We start from the raw sequence: 20,772 nt of genomic DNA on the forward strand, positions 1-20,772 counted from the left end.
CTTGGACGCACAAGAAGAGAGTGAACGAAGCGGATGCAGATTGACAGAGACTTACAGATATGAGAAGAAATCACTCACTACCAATAATCGTCAGAAATTACAGGCGGCCAGCTCAAGGTGAGCACTGGCTGTCCAAAGCCGCAAGCTACTTGACCAAGGATGCAGAACAGAAACGGACGGCGACCTATTACAACACAGTACGTACATTACTGGGACCGCAGCCAGAGCACAGAAGCGACCTCAACGACGACAACGTACGTGATCAAAATCCATCATGCAAAGCCACGAGAAGCACAGAAGACACACCCATTCACAGGGACACAACCTGGCTGACGGAGGCCATGGAAAGGGCACCGGAGCTATCGCTATTCGGCCACAGCCTCCTCTTCCTCCTCGTCCTCGTACTCCTCATCGGCAGTGGCGTCCTGGTACTGCTGGTACTCTGCGACCAGGTCGTTCATGTTGCTCTCGGCCTCGGTGAACTCCATCTCGTCCATCCCCTCCCCAGTGTACCAGTGCAAGAAGGCCTTGCGCCTGAACATGGCGGTGAACTGCTCACTCACCCTGCGGAACATCTCCTGGATGGAGGTGGAGTTGCCGACGAAGGTGCCTGCCATCTTCAACCCCTTGGGTGGGATGTCACACACACTGGACTTAACGTTGTTGGGGATCCACTCCACGAAGTAGGACGAGTTCTTGTTCTGGACATTGAGCATCTGCTCATCCACCTCCTTGGTGCTCATCTTCCCACGGAACATGGCTGAGGCTGTGAGGTAGCGGCCATGGCGGGGGTCGGCAGCGCACATCATGTTCTTGGCATCCCACATCTGCTGAGTCAGCTCAGGGACGGTGAGGGCGCGGTACTGCTGGGATCCACGTGAGGTCAGCGGCGCAAAGCCAACCATGAAGAAATGGAGACGGGGGAACGGGATGAGGTTCACAGCAAGCTTGCGCAGGTCGGAGTTGAGCTGACCGGGGAACCTCAGGCAGCATGTGACACCACTCATGGTAGCAGAGATAAGATGGTTCAGGTCACCAACTGCATTGTTGGAAACCACTATCAGTGCCTACTTTTCAAATTGAATATAAATTACAGCTTATTAAATCCAGAGATATCATTGATAGCAAGTAAAGAATTAGTGAGGATTAACTTACAGGTAGGGGTGGCGAGCTTTAGCGTGCGGAAGCATATGTCATACAGAGCTTCATTGTCAAGCACCATACATTCATCAGCATTCTCAACAAGTTGGTGAACTGAAAGTGTAGCATTGTATGGCTCCACAACAGTATCTGAAACCTTTGGTGATGGGAATACAGAGAAGGTCAACATCATTCTATCAGGGTACTCCTCCCTGATCTTAGAAATAAGAAGGGTGCCCATGCCAGATCCAGTGCCTCCTCCCAAGGAATGGCAAACTTGGAAACCTGTATGTAAATCAAAACGAGTCATTCAATTATCTACAAAAAGTACTCTAGCAGGAAAGATATAAAGGCAACCGAAGGTGTCAAAGAGCTAGCAATATGTCACTACCATGACACATTAAACAAGAACAGAGTTTGTGAGCAATCATCAATAATGTTACAAAAGTTAAGTGATATTTAAATTTAGTCAACATCACAGCATCCTGCCACCATGCTTTGGTAGCCCATGAACCAATCTTGACATGCTAAAAGAATATTTCACCTGGATTGGGCATTACATAGTTTATACCATAGCAAACAATAACCAAGGGATTAGATTACAAAGATATATTGTTGAGCCCTTATTTATTCTCCATGAAGACAAGGAACCCATCTTGTCGGGCGTTTGGCCAAAGAATTCAATCCAGCTATGGCACAATATTTAATTTATTTTTTTAATAGAAACAGGTCATTAGCAGTTGTAGGGTGCCAGAGTGGAACTCCATAATAACACATCCAAACACTCAGATTAAAGGAATAAAATATTCATCCTACCGACAGTTGATGTTGGTCCAGCTACTGAGCCTAGAAGAAGCTACAGGAGTTCAACCAAAACATGAATCAACCAGAGCCTATCACTGAGATCAACATATTGACTAGAACAGGTCTACAAAGTTCAATCGTAACAGTGCCAATATAACCACAAATAAACCATAGGAAAAAAACAGTGTAACTACTATCCCTTCCAAGTTATCTGACTCGGGCTGTACAAGCTTACTGAATAACAGAAATGACCAATCGTCAGCTCATCATGACGTAGAAAATTAACCAGATCCACAACAACCAGCAATTACTTTCAATTCATTCACAGCTATAACAACCTACCTAGAGGCTAACTGCTTAACAAACCAGCACAATATTACTTGGCGAATTAGTCAGACCATTTAAATGAACATTGACATTAAAGACAAAAACGACTACAGCTGGCCAGCAATGCAAATAATAAAGGGCACTCCGCCGAACTGTAAATTCGAGACAGATTTTAATTGCATTCACAAACACCCCCAGAAACCCAGATCTGGACTAGGTTTGAACTCCCACATGTGCGGCCGCTCCCGGATCTAACACTAACCGGCTATCCCCCAAAGGAAAATCGAACAAAAATCAGCGAGCGCGAGGGATGGGATTGGGTGGAACCATACCCTGGAGGCAGTCGCAGTTCTCGGCCTCCTTGCGGACGACGTCGAGGACGGAGTCGATGAGCTCGGCGCCCTCGGTGTAGTGTCCCTTGGCCCAGTTGTTGCCGGCGCCGGACTGGCCGAAGACGAAGTTGTCGGGGCGGAAGATCTGGCCGAAGGGGCCCGAGCGCACCGAGTCCATGGTCCCGGGCTCGAGGTCCATGAGCACGGCGCGCGGCACGAAGCGGCCCCCGCTGGCCTCGTTGTAGTAGACGTTGATGCGCTCGAGCTGGAGGTCCGAGTCCCCCGCGTAGCGGCCCGTGGCGTCGATGCCGTGCTCGTCGCAGATCACCTCCCAGAACTTGGCGCCGATCTGGTTCCCGCACTGCCCGCCCTGGATGTGCAGGATCTCCCTCATGGCTGACGCTGCCTTCGCTGGGGGCTCGCCGGAGCGGCTGGGGTCGGCGGCGGGGGGAGAGCGGCGCACGGACGGGGTCGGGACTCGGGTGCCTGGTGTGCTTGTGGTTTGGGTGAGGACTGATTTGAAATGGGGCTTTATGCTGTTGGCGTGGGGTTCGAGAGGGTTGTGGACTTGTGGTGGGCGCCCGCCCGTTGGGGTGGAGGCGGTGGGTGGGAAAGGCCGCCGGGCCGCGAGCAGGCCGGACGCGGCGGGGGATGTGGCCTCGGGCCCAGCTGCAGTGAGGATGGGGAGTAACGTGTTGTGGCTGGCAGTGGGGTCGCCCTGCTGTCCATTTCCGCCGTGCGTTCTGTGATCGGACGGCTAGGAGGCCTTGTTCACCCGGTTTCTCCTTGTTTTTTCATGGGAACTTTCTGGACGTTGTGTTTATCTCGACTTAGAACAACTTCAACATATTGATCTTTTTTTTTCTCTTTCTCATTATATAGGAAATCTTCTTTCTCAATTTTAATATATATGGAAAAGTGCTCCAGCAGATTGATTTTCCCCTTTTCTATATGGAAGGGGAGATGTCTCCTCATTCTATTAGGGATTAGAGAGAAATTATTGAGGATTGAGAAAAAATAAAGAGAAAAGGAGATGAAAAATCAATTTGTTGGAGTAGTTTTTTCAACATCAATCCTGTATATTGAGAAAAAATGAAAAAAAAAAAGAGAAAAGATCAATCTGTTAAAGTTGCTCTATATAGTTGGTATTTTTCTGATGTGGGCGAATCGGGTCCAGGCTGGCGGTAACCTGCGACCGATGGTTCAGTTCCGCCCGCCGCCGCTAGGGGGGATGGCCCTGGCCCCTGGGCTCCCGTGGCAGCCTGGCCCTGGCGTAACCGAACTCCAGCCCACCCGCAGCGAGACAAGCCTACCTGAGCAGAGCTGAAGTGCTGAACTGAACGTCTGAACACTGTGGATTCCTCTTTCCAGCGACGCTGAAGGAACAGCGATCAGCAGCTCTAGGCAGCCGGATGGCGATGCTTGACCCGTAATGCAAGCAAGCAAACGCCTGGGTGTCAACGGGCCCGGCTCTGGGCAGGAGGGGCGACCGCCTAGGGCCCACGCCCGAGGGGGCCCAACCCCAAATACATCTGCAGTGCAACGGTTAGTCTGACTCTCAAGTCCAATTCTTTGCGGCTTTAGTCCGTAGTAGTCTATCTGTAAAGAACTCTGGGGCCAGCAGTGGTAGAGATACCGAAACATCATCACAACGCTTGAATCGAGGGAAGAAGAGCCACGACCCACCAGCAAGCGTGATCAGGTGTTGTGGCCGCCAGAGAAGTTTGCGTCGCACGCGGATCCTGCCATATCTTATCAAAATTCAGAAATGATCCTGATCGAAAGAATCAGCAAATTTGTTAGCGATTGCTGCCTGCTGCGCTTGTTGCGGTCGATTGATTTGTTAGCGATTGCTGCCTGCTGCGCTTGTTGCGGTCGATGCTCCAACCGTGTCAACAGACGTAGCTGTTGCTTAGACGAGTGACAAGGACCGATTACCAGCACCCCACGACACACCCTGATGTGGCTGGGGCCTCCGGTAGGGAAACAAGAGGGTGGCAGCACTAACCAACTAATGGCTGGGGGCGGAGTGGCTGCAAGTACAAGCTAAACATTTGATCATGACGATGGAGTATTGGAGTGTCTCCATTACCTGCTCGCTACGATGGCATGATTGGTTGAGCAGAGGCAGAAAAAGTACAGCGGTCAGGGAGATCCAATCATGGGAGGAGCTGGAGCATAGCAGCAGCCTTGCTCTGTGGGGGAGAACCGGAGAAGCTTAACACAGTTCACTTCGGCCTGATGCTACAGGATTGTTAACTTGCTGCCCAGCTCGACAGACCTAGCTGGCAAGCCGCCCATTGAGCTTTAATATTGCCAGGTAGGAGGATAATGTTATGATCAGCAGCATCGCGCCACCTTCCATACCATGTAGCTAACCACTACTCTTGTCCCAGTTCTTGATGGATTGGTGGTCGATAGACCTGGGCAAACGTCGGGTCGGGTCGGGTTCGGGTCGGGTCAAGGTCGGGTCACGGGTCGCATAGGACGGCCCGCGCCCGACCCGTACCTATTACCGGGTCGGGTCGGGTTGGCCCGTGCACCTTGCGCGGGCGTGTCGGGTCGGGTTTTTTTTCGGGTTGGGTCGGGTTTTTTGGCCTTTGGGTCAGGTTTTTCGGGTTGGGTCGGGTTTTGGGTCAAAAATCACGGCCCGTGCCCGGCCCGTTGATTGTTGCGGGTCAAAAAATACGGCCCGCGCCCACCCGCCACGTAGCTCGGGTCGGGTCGGGTTTTTTTCGGGCGGGTTGGGTCGGGTGACCCATGCCCAGGTCTAGTGGTCGATGGAACCTGAATGGCCTTCTCCTCGTACAAGAGTACAAGACTGGCGACGTGCATGTAGGTCTCGTTTGGTTTTTTAAGTTGCGGTCACATCGAATATTTGGATATCAGTTCGAGTGTTAAAATGCCAACTTAATATAAAATTAATTGCATAAGTCACAATTAGAGTTCTAGACGAATCTATTAAGTATAATTAATGCACAATTAGCAAATGGTTACTGTATCAATTAGTGGTCAAATTGTGGACTAATTAGATTTAATAGATTTGTCTCGTGATTAAGTCACGACTTATAAAATTAATTATTAATAAGTCTATGTTTAATGCTCCTAATTGATGTATAAACATGTGATGTGAAACTGAGCCTAGTGTGATCAAGAAGCCTAATGCAGAGCGCGTGAAAAGGGAAAGTTGTGGAGTGCCAATATTTTAAAATGCAGGAAAATACAACTACTTCATTTTTTTTTGTTTTGTTTATACTATGTCAAATTTGTATTTGTAGCCGTACATGCTAAAATTCCGAGTTTTCTTTCACAAAACTATTTTAGCAGATTAGATATTTTTGCTCAAAAGCTTTGAATAAACTGAGTGTATTCAGTTGCAACTCAGGATGTTTGCATCTGGTCGATCATTTCAGATCTGTCGAATCAAAGCCTTTGAAGTTTGAAGTGTACATGGCACAACACACTCTCCGTACCAGGATGGCAACATTCTCTGACTCTCACCAAAATAGAGAAGAAAACAACGAAGATGCACTATATCCGCATTTTATATTTTCAAACAGAGGGCTGCAACATGGTGATAAATTCAAAACGGCAGGAAAAAGTTCGGCGATCACCAGATCCAATCATGAAATACCAGTCTTAGCAAAATCTGGGGCTCAGTTAAAAGTTCATATGACCATTTTTATGATAAAGGATTATTATCACGCTACATAGATGCTACACTTGCTGCCCAACTCGACAGGATTTGCAGGGAAGCTGCTGAGCTTAAAGATTGGCAGGTAGGATCATCAACAGCATTGTCAGCTTCCATATCCCGCAGCTAACCACTCTTGTTCCAACTCTTCCATGTTTGGTTATGGAACTAGAATACCTTCTTCTCATATGAGACCAGCCCATGGATTCCTCCTTCAACCTGGGCTGCACCGGTCCTCACCTGGTCACGACAACCAGTAAAGATCAAATCAGTTCCTCTATCGGCATAAGAATAGAAAAACTGTTTTCATTTCCACCTCTTAGTTAGATGCTCAACTTTCGGTTATTTTCAGACATTTTCAGAAATGAAGATGGATACAGAACTACCATAACCATATCATGGAAAAGGCTAAATTAGGCAGCTTGCTTTCTGGAACTAAACAGCACAAGCAGGGATGAGACTCCGCGTGAGGAGCTTCCCAATTTCCATCCACTATAACTCGGACTCTCTCTTCCTATCCAACTCATTTCTCCAACATTTTGACCTTTCTATAATTCATATGGTTTAATGACCATTAAAAAATCTATTGGAATTCAGAGCCAGTTCCGAAATAAACATAATAGTACCAAAGATTAACTTTAGTCGTTTTACAATCTCTTTGTTAATAAAAATATGAAATTCTCCAAAATATGAAATTCTCCAATCTGAGTGATTGGTATTAAAATCTAAAACATGTTGGAAGATAACTACTGTGCAGCATGAACATACCTCTAATCTAAGAGTCTCCGACCGCAAAAGATCATGAGCTGACTGCAATGAGGATGCGCCAAGATCTTGGAATCCTTGCTTAACTGCTTGCATTGTGTAAGGAATGAACCTCAGAACGGAACCTTTGTCAGCTACTGCTCCAACAACTCCCTGCGCAACTTTGAGCTTCAGTGTATCACCAAGGTACCTTGCATCACTCCCCTTTGTCATCGCTTCAAGAGATCCCATGCCTCTGTACTTTTTTACTCGACGGCCGTCCTAAAAGAAACATCTCAAGAGTTATAATTCAACATTTTTATGAAAGAGTAAGTGCAATTGCATGTACAGGAAATAGAATAGAACAAATTCATAGCAGATCAAAATTAGTTACCAATTTAGAAACTACTTATACGATAGATACAAAAGTAAAAGAATAGACACACAAAATGCAAATGAGTTCGCACTGATTTTAATTTTAATTTCTTTCCAGGAGTCCATGGTCCTAGCAACCATATATACCACATTGCAAAATCAGACAACATAGCATAGCCACAGGCAGCAGCTATAATCCATTATTACAACTGTTTTTTCAACATTCTTGATTCAGGCCAAACTAATAGAACTTCCAGCAATGGAGGGAATGAGTGATAAAGTGTGCCTTTGTCCAAAAACATTACTAGACACTGAATGAGGTTATCTAGCTGTGAGGCTTATATACTATATATGACATTAAAACAATAAATTACAGAGACCTAAGGCACCTATCCACGCTACTAATTCGAACAGTTCCAAAAATAAAAATGATGACTTATAAGGTGTAAACAGATATGCTCCCTAAGAAAAAGCTAACAAAGCCAACTGGTTACTTTCTCAGCACAGACTGTAATAGGAAAAATGACATGAAAAAAAACTATACTGGGTATCCCACCAGCTATTGTTTCATAGTAACCTCATCTGAAGCCCAGATTTAAAACGCTATTGATGTTTTCATTCAACAGTTTATCAAATGAATTTCTACTTTGTTTTTGCAGCCTGAAATAACTGATATTCTAGCAATGTGGTTACCCATGAACAATGCAAGATTTAGAAGAAATACATCCAAGTACCACCGTGTCATTGTATACACAAAATTTTTATTGAACTTTTGTTAGCTTTTAATGCCATCTAATTAGATCGAGCTGTTGTTTATGCATAAAGGAACTTTTCAGTGCAGTGATCTCATGGGGTGAACATCTGCATGTGCAAGGCATGCAATCTTTATGGATCAAGTCTCTAACTTTCTACAAGGCTCTAGGGACTTTGACAGTCAACAACAAAGCCCAAAAGGCATTGGAACCTTCTGTTTATGGTAAACATATTAAACAAAAAGCAATAATGAAACTTTAACCCTGCTCCAGAATTGTAAAGAATATGAATACAATATGTATACCTTGTATTCATAAGTGCCAGGTGCTTCATGACTGCCAGCTAAAAAGCTTCCCATCATAACAGTGGATGCCCCAAGTGACAGAGCCTTCACAATATGTCCAGAGTTTGAAATTCCCCCATCAGCAATAACTGGTACATTGTGATCCTTGGCATAGGATGAAACCTTATATACCGCTGTAGCCTGTTGCACCAATACAAAGAAGCATCAAATACAAGTAGCAGTACTGAACTTCTTTGGTGTCTGTATTACAAATTTACCATATACCATATGCAGACTACCAAGACTATGTGAGGAAATAAAGAGGAACATTTTACACAAACACACACCAAACTGTACTTCTGAAAAGAAAAAGAAAGCAATGCAGCAGGTCTTGACAAATCTAATGCCCTTGAAAGATATGAGTGAACGGGTACATCACCTACTAACAATTTCCAATGCTTTTCAATATCCTAATATATATACTTCATAAAAGCTCAAAGGTAATTTAAAATTAGACTAAGTATCTACAAGTGTCTTCTAAGCATACAAAACAAGGATTGCACATTCCCTGCCTAGCTGAGAAAGGCAAAGTCAGTAGATGCTCTGATGTTATCAAATCAGAATTGGATGCCTATGATTAATATAGCAAACATTTCAGGATGTTTACAGTATCCTGTTCCTGTAAGAAAACAGAAAATTGGTTTCCAACTTGGTCACAGCCATCTAAACGAACTTCAGAGCATACAACAGTTCAGAGAGCAACAAAATAAAAAACGCTGCATGCTGATCCTACTAATGGTAGAGGATCTAGATCCGAGGTAACGAACTAATTTGACAGCAAGCTAAAATAAGTAAGCTGACAGCAAACTGATTGGTTGGACTACTGAGAGACAAGAGTTTATGAGAATTTTAATGGTTCCATACCTGTCCCCTTCCAACAGCACAAACTTCCTGGGTAGTGCAAATTGAGCCAGAACCCATTCCAACACGCAATCCATCCACACCGGCTTGAATCAAATTCTGCGCCTGTGCAATTGTCACCACATTGCCTCCGATCAAATCCACCTCTGGATACATCTTTGCATACTTGATCATGTCAAGCTGATAAATGGAGTTCCCCTGCGAACTATCAATCACGATAGCATTTGCCCCCGCCTTAACTAGCTGCTCCAGCCTTCGCTTGTCATCCTCACGGGTCCCAATGGAGGCCGCAACTACGAACTTCCCATCCGATCCAAGCGATGGCTTGCCTAGCTTGGGATAGCTCCGGATGCGCTCGACATCCTTGGCGGTGATCAGGTCAATAACCTCGCCGTCGTCAGAAACGAGAGGGGCGTAATCCAAACCCTCGTCGGCAAGGAAGGTGGCTGCTTGCTCGAAGTCAAAGGAGGCGGATGCTGAGCGGGGAGCGGGCCGCATGTATTCCGAGACAGGGGCAGGAACCTCACGAGAGGCCGCATCGGCTGCAACAGCGACGCCGACGAGCCTGGAGAGCGAATCCCCGCGCTCGGTGACAATGGCGTATTCATTGCCAGCGAAATCGTTGAGCGTCGGAGCGGAGGACGGGGCGAAGAAGGGCACGGATGACACGAAAGGGAGGCGGCGGGACTTGGCGGCGCGGATGATGGCGGCCTGGGCGTCGGTCTCGGTGTTGCAGTGCACGACGGCTGCGGCGCCGAGCGAGGCCATGGCCGCGGCCATGGCTGCCTCGGATACGGTGTCCATGGGGGACGCGACGCAGGGGATGGAGAGAGGCAGGCGACGGGAGAGGCGGGTGGAGAGGTCGACGGCGTCGGCGGGGAAGCCGATGTAGCCCGGGAGGAAGATGACGTCGTCGTAGGTGTAGGAGACGCCCTGGGAGAAGAGGCGCGGCGCCGCGAAGCCGTCGTCGGCGAGGTCCGCGCGGCTCGCCGCCATCGGTGGGTGTGGGGTTTAGGGTTTTGGCGGCGGCGGCGGCGGTGGCGGCGGGGAGGGTGGGAATGGAGGAAGTCGTGAGGAGCGTGGCGGAGCGCGCTGTTTTTGTGCTCTGCTCCGTGGATAGGGATTTGTTTGGCGGGTAGCAAAGCGGGGTGATGAGTCGATGACACGTGGGCCCGATCTTTCCCCCACCCGTTCTGTCAGAGGATTGCTGGGCCGACAGTTGGGGCCGAATTGGGCCGTGACGATATGGACCACTATTTGCCGATGATGACCCACGAATATATGCCTTGATGATACAAATTTTCTTGCGGAAAAGTCATGTTCGTTGTCTCGTTAAAGTTTGGTAACTCGGCCACATTTCGGTCAGATGTAGAGGTACGTGTTGGTCTAAACTTGAGTGGCCAATTTGGGCACCTCGGTTTCAGATTCCACATTGGCCAAGCTTCGATATAGCTTTAGCTCCATGTATACAACCCAAACTAATGAGAACTTTACTCGGTTGGTGCTGATGTAGCACCACGCCCTCTTCCTTTTCCGGTAAATACCAAAATGCTCCACGTGGGTCGAAAGAATCTCGACATGATAAGGGCAATGGAATTGGTACCTCCCCGCTCTACCCATTTTTGAGACGCAACGCAAGGAAGGCCACGATAATGACCATTTCATTTCATCCACGCGTGTAAGACTGACTCTCCAAATTCAAACTTTTCTCTATGCCTCAATCGAATTTGTCCTCTTTTTATATTGATCTCAAATCACAAAAGAGCCCGAGCTCATCACGGCTCCGCTGAAGGGCCCACAGGTCCACTCAGAGCCGACCCAACCCATCTCGGCCGTCCAACCCACAGGTTCACCTTTTCGTTTTTCTACCGAATCCCGCCCACTCCCGGAAACGAAATTTCGGCCGAAATTTCGCCGAATTTCGCTAATTCCGAACGGAAAGAGAATTCAAATTTAAAAAACGAAATTTCGGTGAATCCCGACCGAAATTTCGGTGATTCCGACCGAAATTTCGGTTATTTCGACCGAAATTTCGGTTATTTCGACCGAAATTTCGGTTTTGTCACCGTAAAATGATGCAAATTAACAGAAAATGATGTGTATATATGGAAAAATTGAAAATTTTGGCAAAATTTCCCCTGATTATGTGTATATTGACAGTTCATAATGCATAACATATATATAACTCCACAAAACAATGACAAATACACCATTTAACACATAACTCATGTCCAAAGTCCACACATACAACGTAATACATCCAAAGTCCATTAGAATTATTACACATAACTCATGTCCAAAGTCCACACATAGAACGCAATACATCCAAAGTCCCTTAGAATTATTACAATCGAAAGATACAACAGAGGCAAAGACATAGTCCAGAATAATCCATGTAGCATATTCTCTGCATTTAAATATTTATGTGAAATAAATTGAATAAGTAGATGAAGCAAAACGTATAGATAAGTTCTGTTGATAGGATAAGTACCTGCATTCTTCAGTCCTCAAATCTCTCTCCCGGTGGTCCCTCATACGGCTCGTCTGTTGGTGGCAAATACACGTACGTAGGTGGGCGATATTGCAACTGTGGAGCTCCATATGGTAGGTAGCCGTGATAATCCAAATAAGGCAATGCTGCAACTGCCTGCGGAAGTGGCGGGTTCACCACCCCTGGTGGTGGCCACAGAAAGCCCCCTGCAGGGGGAGAAGTACTGTAAGGGTTGTAGTACTGACCACTGGAGGCAGAGTTGGAGCTATCTTCATCATATGCAAGTGGGGCCTGTCGACCATGTCGCTGTGTCGATGTTGTTTGTCGTTGTGAAGTAGGTGCTCCATGATCTGTATCTTGTGTTGCATGGGTGAAGTCCTCCTCCCCAGTGAATCTTATAGTAGGAGATATACGATAACCACCACTTTCGTTGCCATCATTGCCATCACCTTCACTGCTACTGGAATCATCATCATCGTCGTCATCATCATCATCATCACCAATGTCCTCACCACCACTAGGCTCAGGTGTGGTATCGTCACTACCTAACTCCTCCTCAGTGCGTGGTTTCTTCCCTTTTCTCATTTCGGGACCAATCTTAGTCTTCCTTTTTCCCAGATATGTGTCCCCAATTGTTTCTTCGGCCCATGTCTCCACATCTTCATCGTGACCATGAGAAGAGCCTATGTCAGTGAACATCTGGCTCGGCAATGGAGTGTCAGTGAAGTCTGAGTCTTCATCAAATGCTGGGTCTCCATTGGACCTTGATTGCTTCATCCAATCTTGAATTGCTGATGACTGCCGGTACAAAGAAAGATCCATGAAACTGCTAACTGGATCATAGTCATATGGATCGACCCCTCTAGTAGCACGTTGCAGACGCAAGCGGAGGTTGTAGTTCACAAAGACCAATTTGTCCAATTTCTGGTGGCTCAACCTATTGCGCAGTTTGGTGTGGATGTAAGCAAATGTGCTCCAGTTCCTTTCACATCCACTAGAGGCTGCACACTGCGACAACAAGCGTCGGGCGACCCTTTGCAACACTGGTGTATCTCCCCCAAATGTAGCCCACCAAGCAGCTGGTGAAGTTTCCCGGTCAATGGCCATTCGCCTAGCAATGTCACTAGAGAACTCACCTTGCTTCATCCTGAATATTTCAAATTCCTGCAATGCAATTGCTGCTGAATTAGTATCCAACATTTTCTCCAGACCATTGCGCATTACTGCCATGACTTTCTGTGATGTGCCCAAACTGTACTGCACATAAGGGTTAAGAGCACAAGCAGTGGCCATATATGTGCCTGACATCACTGTGGTCATCCTTGCATCTATCACAGCCATGATCTTTTCAAACCGGGGGTAGTCACTGCTGAACTTGCTGGCATATGTCTGCCTCATGTTTTGATACTCCATTGTCACCTCACTCAAATTAGGTGTCTTGTCTGTGTCAGCAAATCTCAAAAACATGTACAGAGGCTCAACATCATTGATCACATACTCCATATTCGCCCACCATTCAAGACTTGTGATGCATTCGTAAATGTACCTTCCAGTTTCACTTTTGAAGTGGCGGGACCGTCGGAACTCAGGTGACACTAACCATGTCATGAACTGGTCCTTCTTCTTATACATGCTTTCAAGGAACATGTAGTTGGTCCCAAATCTTGTTACATTCCACTTGACCAACTCTCCACCGATGGCTTCCCTCATCATGCTGTGTAAACTATTAGAGTTGTAGAGCCAGCTGCAAATTCGTTGCGCGCTTCGAATACAAGCATCATGCTCCGGCCACTTCCCTATGTCCTTCAGCATAAGGTTGATGGTATGGGCAAGGCAAGGCTGCCATGCAATGGTAGGGAACTCGTGACAGAGAATTTTGCAGGCTTTTTTGTAGTTCGAACCATTATCCGTGACAAGCTGCACCACATTGTGAGGCTCCACTTTCATGACCACTGCTCGTATCTCCTGCACAACATTGCCAATGTGATATGCGTATGGTTCTATATTTTATGCCAAGGTGAGAACAATGCATCGATACATGGACTTACCTTCAACAAGTATTGATGGTCCTGTATTTTGTCGGACGCATTGATGGACTTCAAGAAATACATGGTGCCACCGCTATACACCAAGAAATTAATGACCGAGTTACGCATAGGCCCCGTCCACGAATCACACATGATCGTGACTCCACATTCATCCCACTAGTTCTTCCACTTCTCTATCTCTTTCTCTATCTCCTTCACATTCTCATCCAAATATTTTCCATCTATCTCCCTCCCTGATGGTATTTTGATTCCAACACCTGCGGTCATAGAAGAGAAAGCATTAAGATCACAATGAAGGATATGTAATGTAGCTCAAAATATACATTGTTACCTTGTTTCTGGGTCTCCACGATCGCAGCTTTAAAGTATGGGTCATCGACTTTCCGGCCGGGAATACCGACAGCATGGCACGCCTTCGCCCATGCCCTCCCTAGAAGCTCTCTTGATGTCCTCCCCTTGACAGTCCATGGGCCGGTATCAATCCTTTGCTGCCGTGGAGCACTGCTCAAACCTAGGTGGTAGTCTTTAACCCTCTCGGGGACTTGTGACTGACTCCTTCTGAACATCGAAGGCTGTGGTCCACCACTGCCTCCAACACCACCTCTTCTAGATCCAGAAGCAGCTCCAGATCCGCCACCCCTCTCGTATCGTGGCCCAGCTTGCTGCATAAAGTCATACTCTTGGCGGGACTGGTGTATGGCAGCCTGTAGCTCTGCATCCTCGTCGTGCCCCTGGCCACCCTCCTCCTCTAGGTCAGTGTGCCGCCCCCTTGCTGCTTGGTCCCTCAGCACTCTTTCTCGGGCCCTTGCTTTTGCTCTAACCTTATTCCTGTCCAACTGCTCCCTAAAGAATTCCTTAACTTCGGTCGGAACCGAAGGGCAGTCCTTCACATCTTTCCCCCTATGTGCCAAATGCTCTTTGAACCGTGTTGCTCCTCCCCCACCCTTCTCCTCCCTGCAATACTTGCATTTGAAACCACCCCGACCTTTTGGCCATGCTCCCACACTACGTCTGGCATTATCCTACAATTACAGAAAAATAGCACGGTGTAAGTTCATGAATATCATATAATAACATAATGCAAGTCCATATATATAAATACTTTTATGGTTACATACTATTCTATATCACTTACTACCTAGGTGACATGAATCAATCGGCTCTTAATTTCATCAGTAATATTGAATACAACTCATATCCAAAAGGTTGGAATAATTTTTTCTATACATTACATTTCACATTGTCGCTAGAATATCAAAACAACTAACAAATCCTAACATTCCCTCTAACCCTAGCTTCCCCATTGCAAAAATAGTATGAAGTTCATCATTTATCAAAACTAACTCACTTAGATCAACAACAACAAGCTTCACCATCACAAAATAACATCTCATACCTTTTTTTCCGGTGTCCGCGGAAAAATCCGGCCCGAAGGGGCGGTTTTCCGCCGGGATTTCACCGAAATCCGCCCGGGATGTTGGCGGAAAACCGCCGCGCCTTCCCGGCCCAGAGATCCGGTGGATACCGGTGGATACCGGCCGAAATCCGCCTCCTTACCGCCGAAATTTCGGTCCACCTCGCCGGAATCACCTGCTTCGGCGGCGGGCGGCATGGGGAACGCAGGAGCGGCAGAGCTGAGCGACGAGGGGAGTGGGGAAAGGCCGTGGGCGGAGTCACGGGCGTTGGGTAGGTTATAAATGTTAACGGGTCTCTTAATTGTTAACGGGTCCGAACCCATTTAGTCAATTTAACCAACCAAATCAACTTATATTTCAATTATTTCAAGTGCTACTCGCTCAGAAAAATACCTAGTTTTTTATCATATTTTTTACATATTTTTTTACAAATTTTTTTGAATTTTTAAATTTCGAAACGAAAAATCCCGAAATCTACCGAAATTTCTGTTCCCGGTGTCTAGCGAAAACGGGAAAAATACCGAAATTTCGCCGAAAACCGACCGAAATTTTGAACCCTGGCCTCCACACGACCACACCACACCTCTCCCCGTCCACCGCCCTCCGGGTCCCACAACCCAGCTCGCATCACAAACCCGATCACCTCACCGACATTCCGGCCCCACTCGGAACATGCCCCACATGTCACGCTCTCCCACGACCCACGCGTCGCGTCCGCCACACACCCGAAGCGAAGCGGCGCGTCCGCGTATAAACGCGCGCCGCTTCGGCGAATTTCCACAGCCACACCAGCGCACAGCAACTCGCATAAATAAAAAAACAGAAAAAAGAAAACCCCCGCAGCCACAGAGGAAGAATAATCCATTCGCCTTGCTTGCGCCTCCCGTCTGCGTGCGATCGACGCAGAGAAGGCGCGGGCGCTCAACGCCACCGCCACCCTCCGGCTCCGATCCGATGGCCTTCATGCGCTCGCACGTGAGTCCCCCGCACCCTCCCTCCCGTCGATCCGCTCGTGCCAGTGGCGATTCGCGCGCGCTGCGGTGTAGATCCGTCTAGGAATCGGGGTTGGTTCGCGCGTGATGTGGGTGCGGGAGTTCGTAGAGGGATATGCCGATTTAGATCTCGCTGGGAGGGTTTGATCTGACCTCGCGGTGCAGTTAGTCTGATGCTTGTCCCGGTGGTGGCTTGAGTAGCGAAATTCTTTTGTTTTGAGTTTTGAGTAGTGGATGTTCTAGTAAGGTAGGCTTGGGTTTGGCTTAGTTTGTTGCGCCAATTTGTAGGTAGATAGGTAGACGATAGCTTTGTCTGATCCCAACACGATTATCAGTTGTTTTGCAAGCATCACGACTCGATTTAGTACTGATTAGATGGTTTGTCTTGTGGTTTATTTGTTCTGATTGCTAATATGGGTTTCATTGCCTATATCATGTACATGTGTTTGTAAAATCAAATAGTGATCTAATTGGCAAGTGTCTATTTATTCAGAACCTGAATTGAGAATATCTGCTGTTTTTTCAGCAAGATTGCTTAAGCTGTGAGAAATTCAGGATCAAAATGGGGCTGATCTGTAGGACTGAGACGAGTACATAGTCTAGTTAATAGCTTGAAATAACTAGTGTGAGTTAGGGATGTTCTTCTTAGCTCATTTCTGCAAAGGCAAGAATTAGTTCTTTCATCCTGAATGAAATGCTGCCAGTGCAGATAGTTTCCTGGTAAAAATATAGAATTGTCACAGTTTTAATTTTCGAACAGCTGGATTAAAACGTGGCTACTTTATAATCCATTCTTTTATTTGTGTTGACATGCATATAGATATTTCCTCAATGAGGGATAGCCGTGGTGGGCAATAGTCGTTTGCCCCCGCTAAGTGGGGATATTTGTAGTATGCCTCTTTCCGCTGAAGAATTTCTTGGATATCCTAATCTCGTCGTGCACAATACAACAATTGGCCTTCCCTAGATCGGGTTTGATTGATTGAAATGGAATAGCATGTACGATTGGGTTTCTGTTAGGTACCAGGTCTTGTCCTGTCCATTATTCTGCGATGATATGTGCAAAAGACTTTATGTGTTACGCATAATTAAGTCCAATTTTCATTCCTGGATAGTGTGAGTGGATGATTTTTCTGTTGCATGTAAGCAATATATGCGTAATTTTACGGAAGCAAGCTTGTTTGAGTACCCTCTGACTGTACTGTTACTCTGGACCATGGGCAAGGTTTGTTTGTGGTTTCCTGTATATGGATTGTGGAAGGTTGCAACTTTTATGTAACAGCGGCTAACAGCTGCAGTTCATATAACTGGCCTCTTGAATGTTGTTGAGCTGCTATTTTCTGGTTCACCTTAATGCATATTGGCTTTGAATGTTGAAAGAATTGGAAAACAAACAGATTATTTTGTATTTCAGTTTCTTCCCCTGATATTCTTATCAGTGTGTTGATTATTCTCTGCAGTCAAATGCATCTTCCGGCATGGGAGTTGCTCCTAACATCAGGGAGACATTCGTCGAGCTTCAGATGAAGAAGGCATTCCGATATGTTATCTTCAAAATCGAGGAAAAGCAAAAGCAGGTGGTTGTTGAGAAGACCGGTGCTACTACTGAAAGCTATGATGACTTTTTGGCCTCCCTCCCAGAAAATGATTGCAGATACGCTCTGTATGATTTTGATTTCGTCACTGGGGAGAATGTGCAGAAAAGCAAGATATTTTTCATTGCCTGGTGAGTTTCATAATCGCAGTCTTTATTCTGTTTCATCTTTAGTAGTTACATTAACCTATGGTGTTTCTGCCAATGAATGAGTAGATCTGTTGAGAAATAGTTAAACAAGTAAACTTTTAATGAGTTAGTCATGTGTTAGGAATCTATGTAAAAATATTTAGATGTATCTAATGCGCCAAAGAGCACAGCCCAGTGAGCCGCAACATGCTAACTATTTAGTAGTTCCTTCTGTTTTTGCATTGTGAGTAGTTCCTTACTCCTTTCAAACATTGGATCTTGTGATGGGATCTACTTTATACTACTATTTGCTGGTAACCATGCTAATTAGCAATTTTAGTAGTGCCTTACTCCTTTCAAACATTTATATTTAAATTATAAATGTGGATTGGATCTTGTGATGGGATCTACTTTATACTACTATTTGCTGGTAACCATGCTAATTAGCAATTTTAGTAGCTCCGACAAAGAGGAATAACAATGCATGTGGTGCAACAGTAAAGAATATTCTTGGCAATAATTGTTAATTTATGTAAATTCTTTCATTGGCTTTTGGATGTTTCTATATGAACCATGTGATGTATTCTATATTCTTTCATGTTTATTTCAAAATATATTCTTTCATGTTCAGTGCATCCCAATCTGGCCCTTCTGTTAATTTCACTTATTGAAACTTTACCTTGTCGACAATTATTCCAGGTCCCCATCGACTTCCCGCATTCGTGCAAAGATGCTGTACTCCACCTCCAAGGACCGCATCAAGCATGAGCTTGATGGGTTCCACTACGAGATCCAGGCAACCGACCCATCAGAGGTGGACATCGAAGTCCTCAGGGAGCGGGCTCACTGAAGCTGGTTTACCTATGAAGGGGACCTGTGGAGGGCCTTGGAACTTCAGCCAGATTCAAATTCTATATTCAATGATGCTCCTGCCATGGTATTTGTTAATAAGTTCATGTAAGCATATGATTTAGTCGTGATGCGTGACTCTAGCTGGTGAAGCGCTATCGAAGGTCTTTCTGTATGAGATCTTGAGCCTGTAAACGAAGCAATTTGCAAACTCATGGTATTGTGGTAATGATACTGGTTACTGGAAGTACTGGTTGTGGATTATTTGGAAATACCCTGGTTGGTCTGATCTTGTTAGCGACTCGCTAACTTGTGCTAACCACGCCTGGTTCTGGGTCTGATCTTGTTAGCGACTTGCCAACTTGTGCTAACCACGCCTGGTTCTCGGTTTTATCGTGACTTGCCAACTTGTGCTAACCACGCCTGTTTCTGGGTCCTCTGACCTTTACCCCATGTTGGCCAATGCGCTGTCTTGGAATTTGGTCCGGTTTTCAATTCAAGGCTGCAATCTGCACGTACGCATGTGATTTCACAGCAGCCAAATCGGGGCCTGGTATTTGGGGTTGACCGTTACTCTCTGTGAGGCCGTTTTGCTCGGGCTCTGCTTGGGACGCAGTTTGCTTCTCGCCGCCGCTGTACGCCGATACACCGCCGGGCTTACCATTGACGGCAGAGATGCATTCCGAGGTAGATACATAGGACGAACAGACGTTGCGAGCAGAGTGCAGTCTGTGGGGGGTGCAGAAGAGGCAGCCAGGTACGTGCAACGGAGGAATCAAGCACCAGCGCCACGCAAGTACATGTTTTCACCTCATCAAGCTGCTCTCGGGTTGTTTTTGCGTTCAAATTGCTCAATTCAATAGCAATACATTTCTTCTCCCCAGAGAACACGCTGCGGCTAATCGGTGCTGTCAGGACAGTTGGCTCATCTAATGGTCATACTAGTTGGCATGCCCTCCTTTTGTGACGGTGCTGGCGCCTTTATCTTAAAAAGAAATCAGAACAAATATTGAGCCGTTCATCTGCTAAGTTCCATGTTCACTGGTTCCCGCCCTTTCGTTTTTGGTCAAAGAACTTGAAGAATCAGGGAACAAAGCAAATATTCTGGCAATGATTGTGACAAAACGCGTGCATGACAGATATATCTGTTGTACTACTCATCCAAAGCATTATGCCTCATGGTCATGGTGATTGTACAGATGACGCAAATTTCCTCTCTCTTGCTCAAACTATGTACATGCTGTAAAAGCAGGGGAAAAAAGAGGATACAGCACACCCCATAAGGTTGACTACACTGATGCCTAGCTAGGAGCCTAGAATAGAGCAAGATGAGGTCATACATGCAAGGTGACTGAAAAGTGAAAACTTCAGACCCTAACCTCTTTCTCTCTCTGATTGCTACATCAACATGGGGAAAAGGAGGCATGAAATAGTCACCTTCTTCCTCCGTGTGCTGCTTCTGATGAGCTGAACAATTGTGTGGAAGCATTTCATGTCGCAGGGGATTCTGAGTACACCCTTCTGATCATGCCCAAACTCCATTGCTGCTAGCTCCAGCAACCCGGTGAAGTACGGGTGCTGAAGCACCTTCCTGTGCACCAGAACCCTCTGTAACTCCTTCCCCTCGCCGACGAGCACCGGGATGTGCCCTCGCTGAACCGACACGCTCTTCCCCATCCTCCTCTGATCCGAGTTTGACACTTGGTTCGCTAGAAGCTACCCCAGTAATTACTCTCAGCCATCTTGCTTATATAATGAATGCTTGCGTGTTGCGATGGCTGAATACTATCAGATGATCTCAGTAGGTGGGGTTGTGTTTATGCGTTTGCTTATTGTCTTGTCGTTTGATTTCCTCTTGCAGTAACCGCTGTCTGTTTTGCT

At 46.3% G+C, this 20,772-nt stretch overlaps 4 protein-coding genes across 5 annotated transcripts; 1 reads left to right on the forward strand and 3 right to left on the reverse strand.

Moving 5' to 3' along the window:
* Positions 1-51: 51 nt before the first annotated feature.
* LOC120649564 (tubulin beta-7 chain) lies at positions 52-3,154 on the reverse strand. The gene is made up of 3 exons (XM_039926398.1): positions 2,604-3,154; positions 1,156-1,425; positions 52-1,039 (listed from the first exon to the last, which is right to left on the reverse strand). The coding sequence occupies exons 1-3, from the start codon at positions 2,995-2,997 to the stop codon at positions 366-368; spliced, it is 1,338 nt and encodes a 445-aa protein (XP_039782332.1). The 5' UTR covers positions 2,998-3,154; the 3' UTR covers positions 52-365.
* A 2,976-nt stretch (positions 3,155-6,130) lies between these two features.
* Positions 6,131-10,450, reverse strand: LOC120649565 (inosine-5'-monophosphate dehydrogenase-like). The gene is made up of 4 exons (XM_039926399.1): positions 9,377-10,450; positions 8,474-8,653; positions 7,066-7,323; positions 6,131-6,537 (listed from the first exon to the last, which is right to left on the reverse strand). Exons 1-4 carry the CDS (start codon positions 10,367-10,369, stop codon positions 6,466-6,468), a joined length of 1,503 nt encoding a protein of 500 aa, XP_039782333.1. The 5' UTR covers positions 10,370-10,450; the 3' UTR covers positions 6,131-6,465.
* A 1,175-nt stretch (positions 10,451-11,625) lies between these two features.
* On the reverse strand, positions 11,626-15,882 carry LOC120649566. Its single transcript, XM_039926400.1, has 5 exons — positions 15,309-15,882; positions 14,244-14,934; positions 13,913-14,169; positions 11,865-13,829; positions 11,626-11,780 (listed from the first exon to the last, which is right to left on the reverse strand). The coding sequence occupies exons 3-4, from the start codon at positions 14,042-14,044 to the stop codon at positions 11,874-11,876; spliced, it is 2,088 nt and encodes a 695-aa protein (XP_039782334.1). The 5' UTR covers positions 14,045-14,169; positions 14,244-14,934; positions 15,309-15,882; the 3' UTR covers positions 11,626-11,780; positions 11,865-11,873.
* A 208-nt stretch (positions 15,883-16,090) lies between these two features.
* On the forward strand, positions 16,091-19,163 carry LOC120649567 (actin-depolymerizing factor 2). Of its 2 annotated transcripts, none has more exons than XM_039926402.1 (3): positions 16,091-16,302; positions 17,780-18,045; positions 18,742-19,163. In XM_039926402.1, the coding sequence occupies exons 1-3, from the start codon at positions 16,282-16,284 to the stop codon at positions 18,890-18,892; spliced, it is 438 nt and encodes a 145-aa protein (XP_039782336.1). In that variant the 5' UTR covers positions 16,091-16,281; the 3' UTR covers positions 18,893-19,163. The 2 variants fall into 2 exon arrangements, with proteins under 2 accessions (XP_039782336.1, XP_039782335.1); XM_039926401.1 differs by having other exon boundaries at positions 16,102-16,302; positions 17,759-18,045.
* The last annotated feature ends 1,609 nt before the right edge of the window (positions 19,164-20,772 follow it).

Source organism: Panicum virgatum, chromosome 9K (assembly GCF_016808335.1).
Source record: "Panicum virgatum strain AP13 chromosome 9K, P.virgatum_v5, whole genome shotgun sequence".
NCBI lineage: Eukaryota > Viridiplantae > Streptophyta > Magnoliopsida > Poales > Poaceae > Panicum > Panicum virgatum.

Coding starts and splice junctions, on each gene's coding strand:
- LOC120649564 (XM_039926398.1), bottom strand. CDS start 2,997: ATGAGGGAGATCCTGCACATCCAGGGCGGGCAGTGCGGGAACCAGATC. Junction 1,426..2,603: donor GAACTGCGACTGCCTCCAGG/GTATGGTTCCAC, acceptor ATTTACATACAG/GTTTCCAAGTTTGCCATTCC. Junction 1,040..1,155: donor AAAGCTCGCCACCCCTACCT/GTAAGTTAATCC, acceptor CCAACAATGCAG/TTGGTGACCTGAACCATCTT.
- LOC120649565 (XM_039926399.1), bottom strand. CDS start 10,369: ATGGCGGCGAGCCGCGCGGACCTCGCCGACGACGGCTTCGCGGCGCCG. Junction 8,654..9,376: donor GTGCTGTTGGAAGGGGACAG/GTATGGAACCAT, acceptor TTGGTGCAACAG/GCTACAGCGGTATATAAGGT. Junction 7,324..8,473: donor CTGGCACTTATGAATACAAG/GTATACATATTG, acceptor TGTTTCTTTTAG/GACGGCCGTCGAGTAAAAAA.
- LOC120649566 (XM_039926400.1), bottom strand. CDS start 14,044: ATGTGTGATTCGTGGACGGGGCCTATGCGTAACTCGGTCATTAATTTC. Junction 13,830..13,912: donor ACCATCAATACTTGTTGAAG/GTAAGTCCATGT, acceptor AATGTTGTGCAG/GAGATACGAGCAGTGGTCAT.
- LOC120649567 (XM_039926401.1), top strand. CDS start 16,282: ATGGCCTTCATGCGCTCGCAC. Junction 16,303..17,758: donor TGGCCTTCATGCGCTCGCAC/GTGAGTCCCCCG, acceptor TATTCTTATCAG/TGTGTTGATTATTCTCTGCA. Junction 18,046..18,741: donor AAGATATTTTTCATTGCCTG/GTGAGTTTCATA, acceptor CAATTATTCCAG/GTCCCCATCGACTTCCCGCA.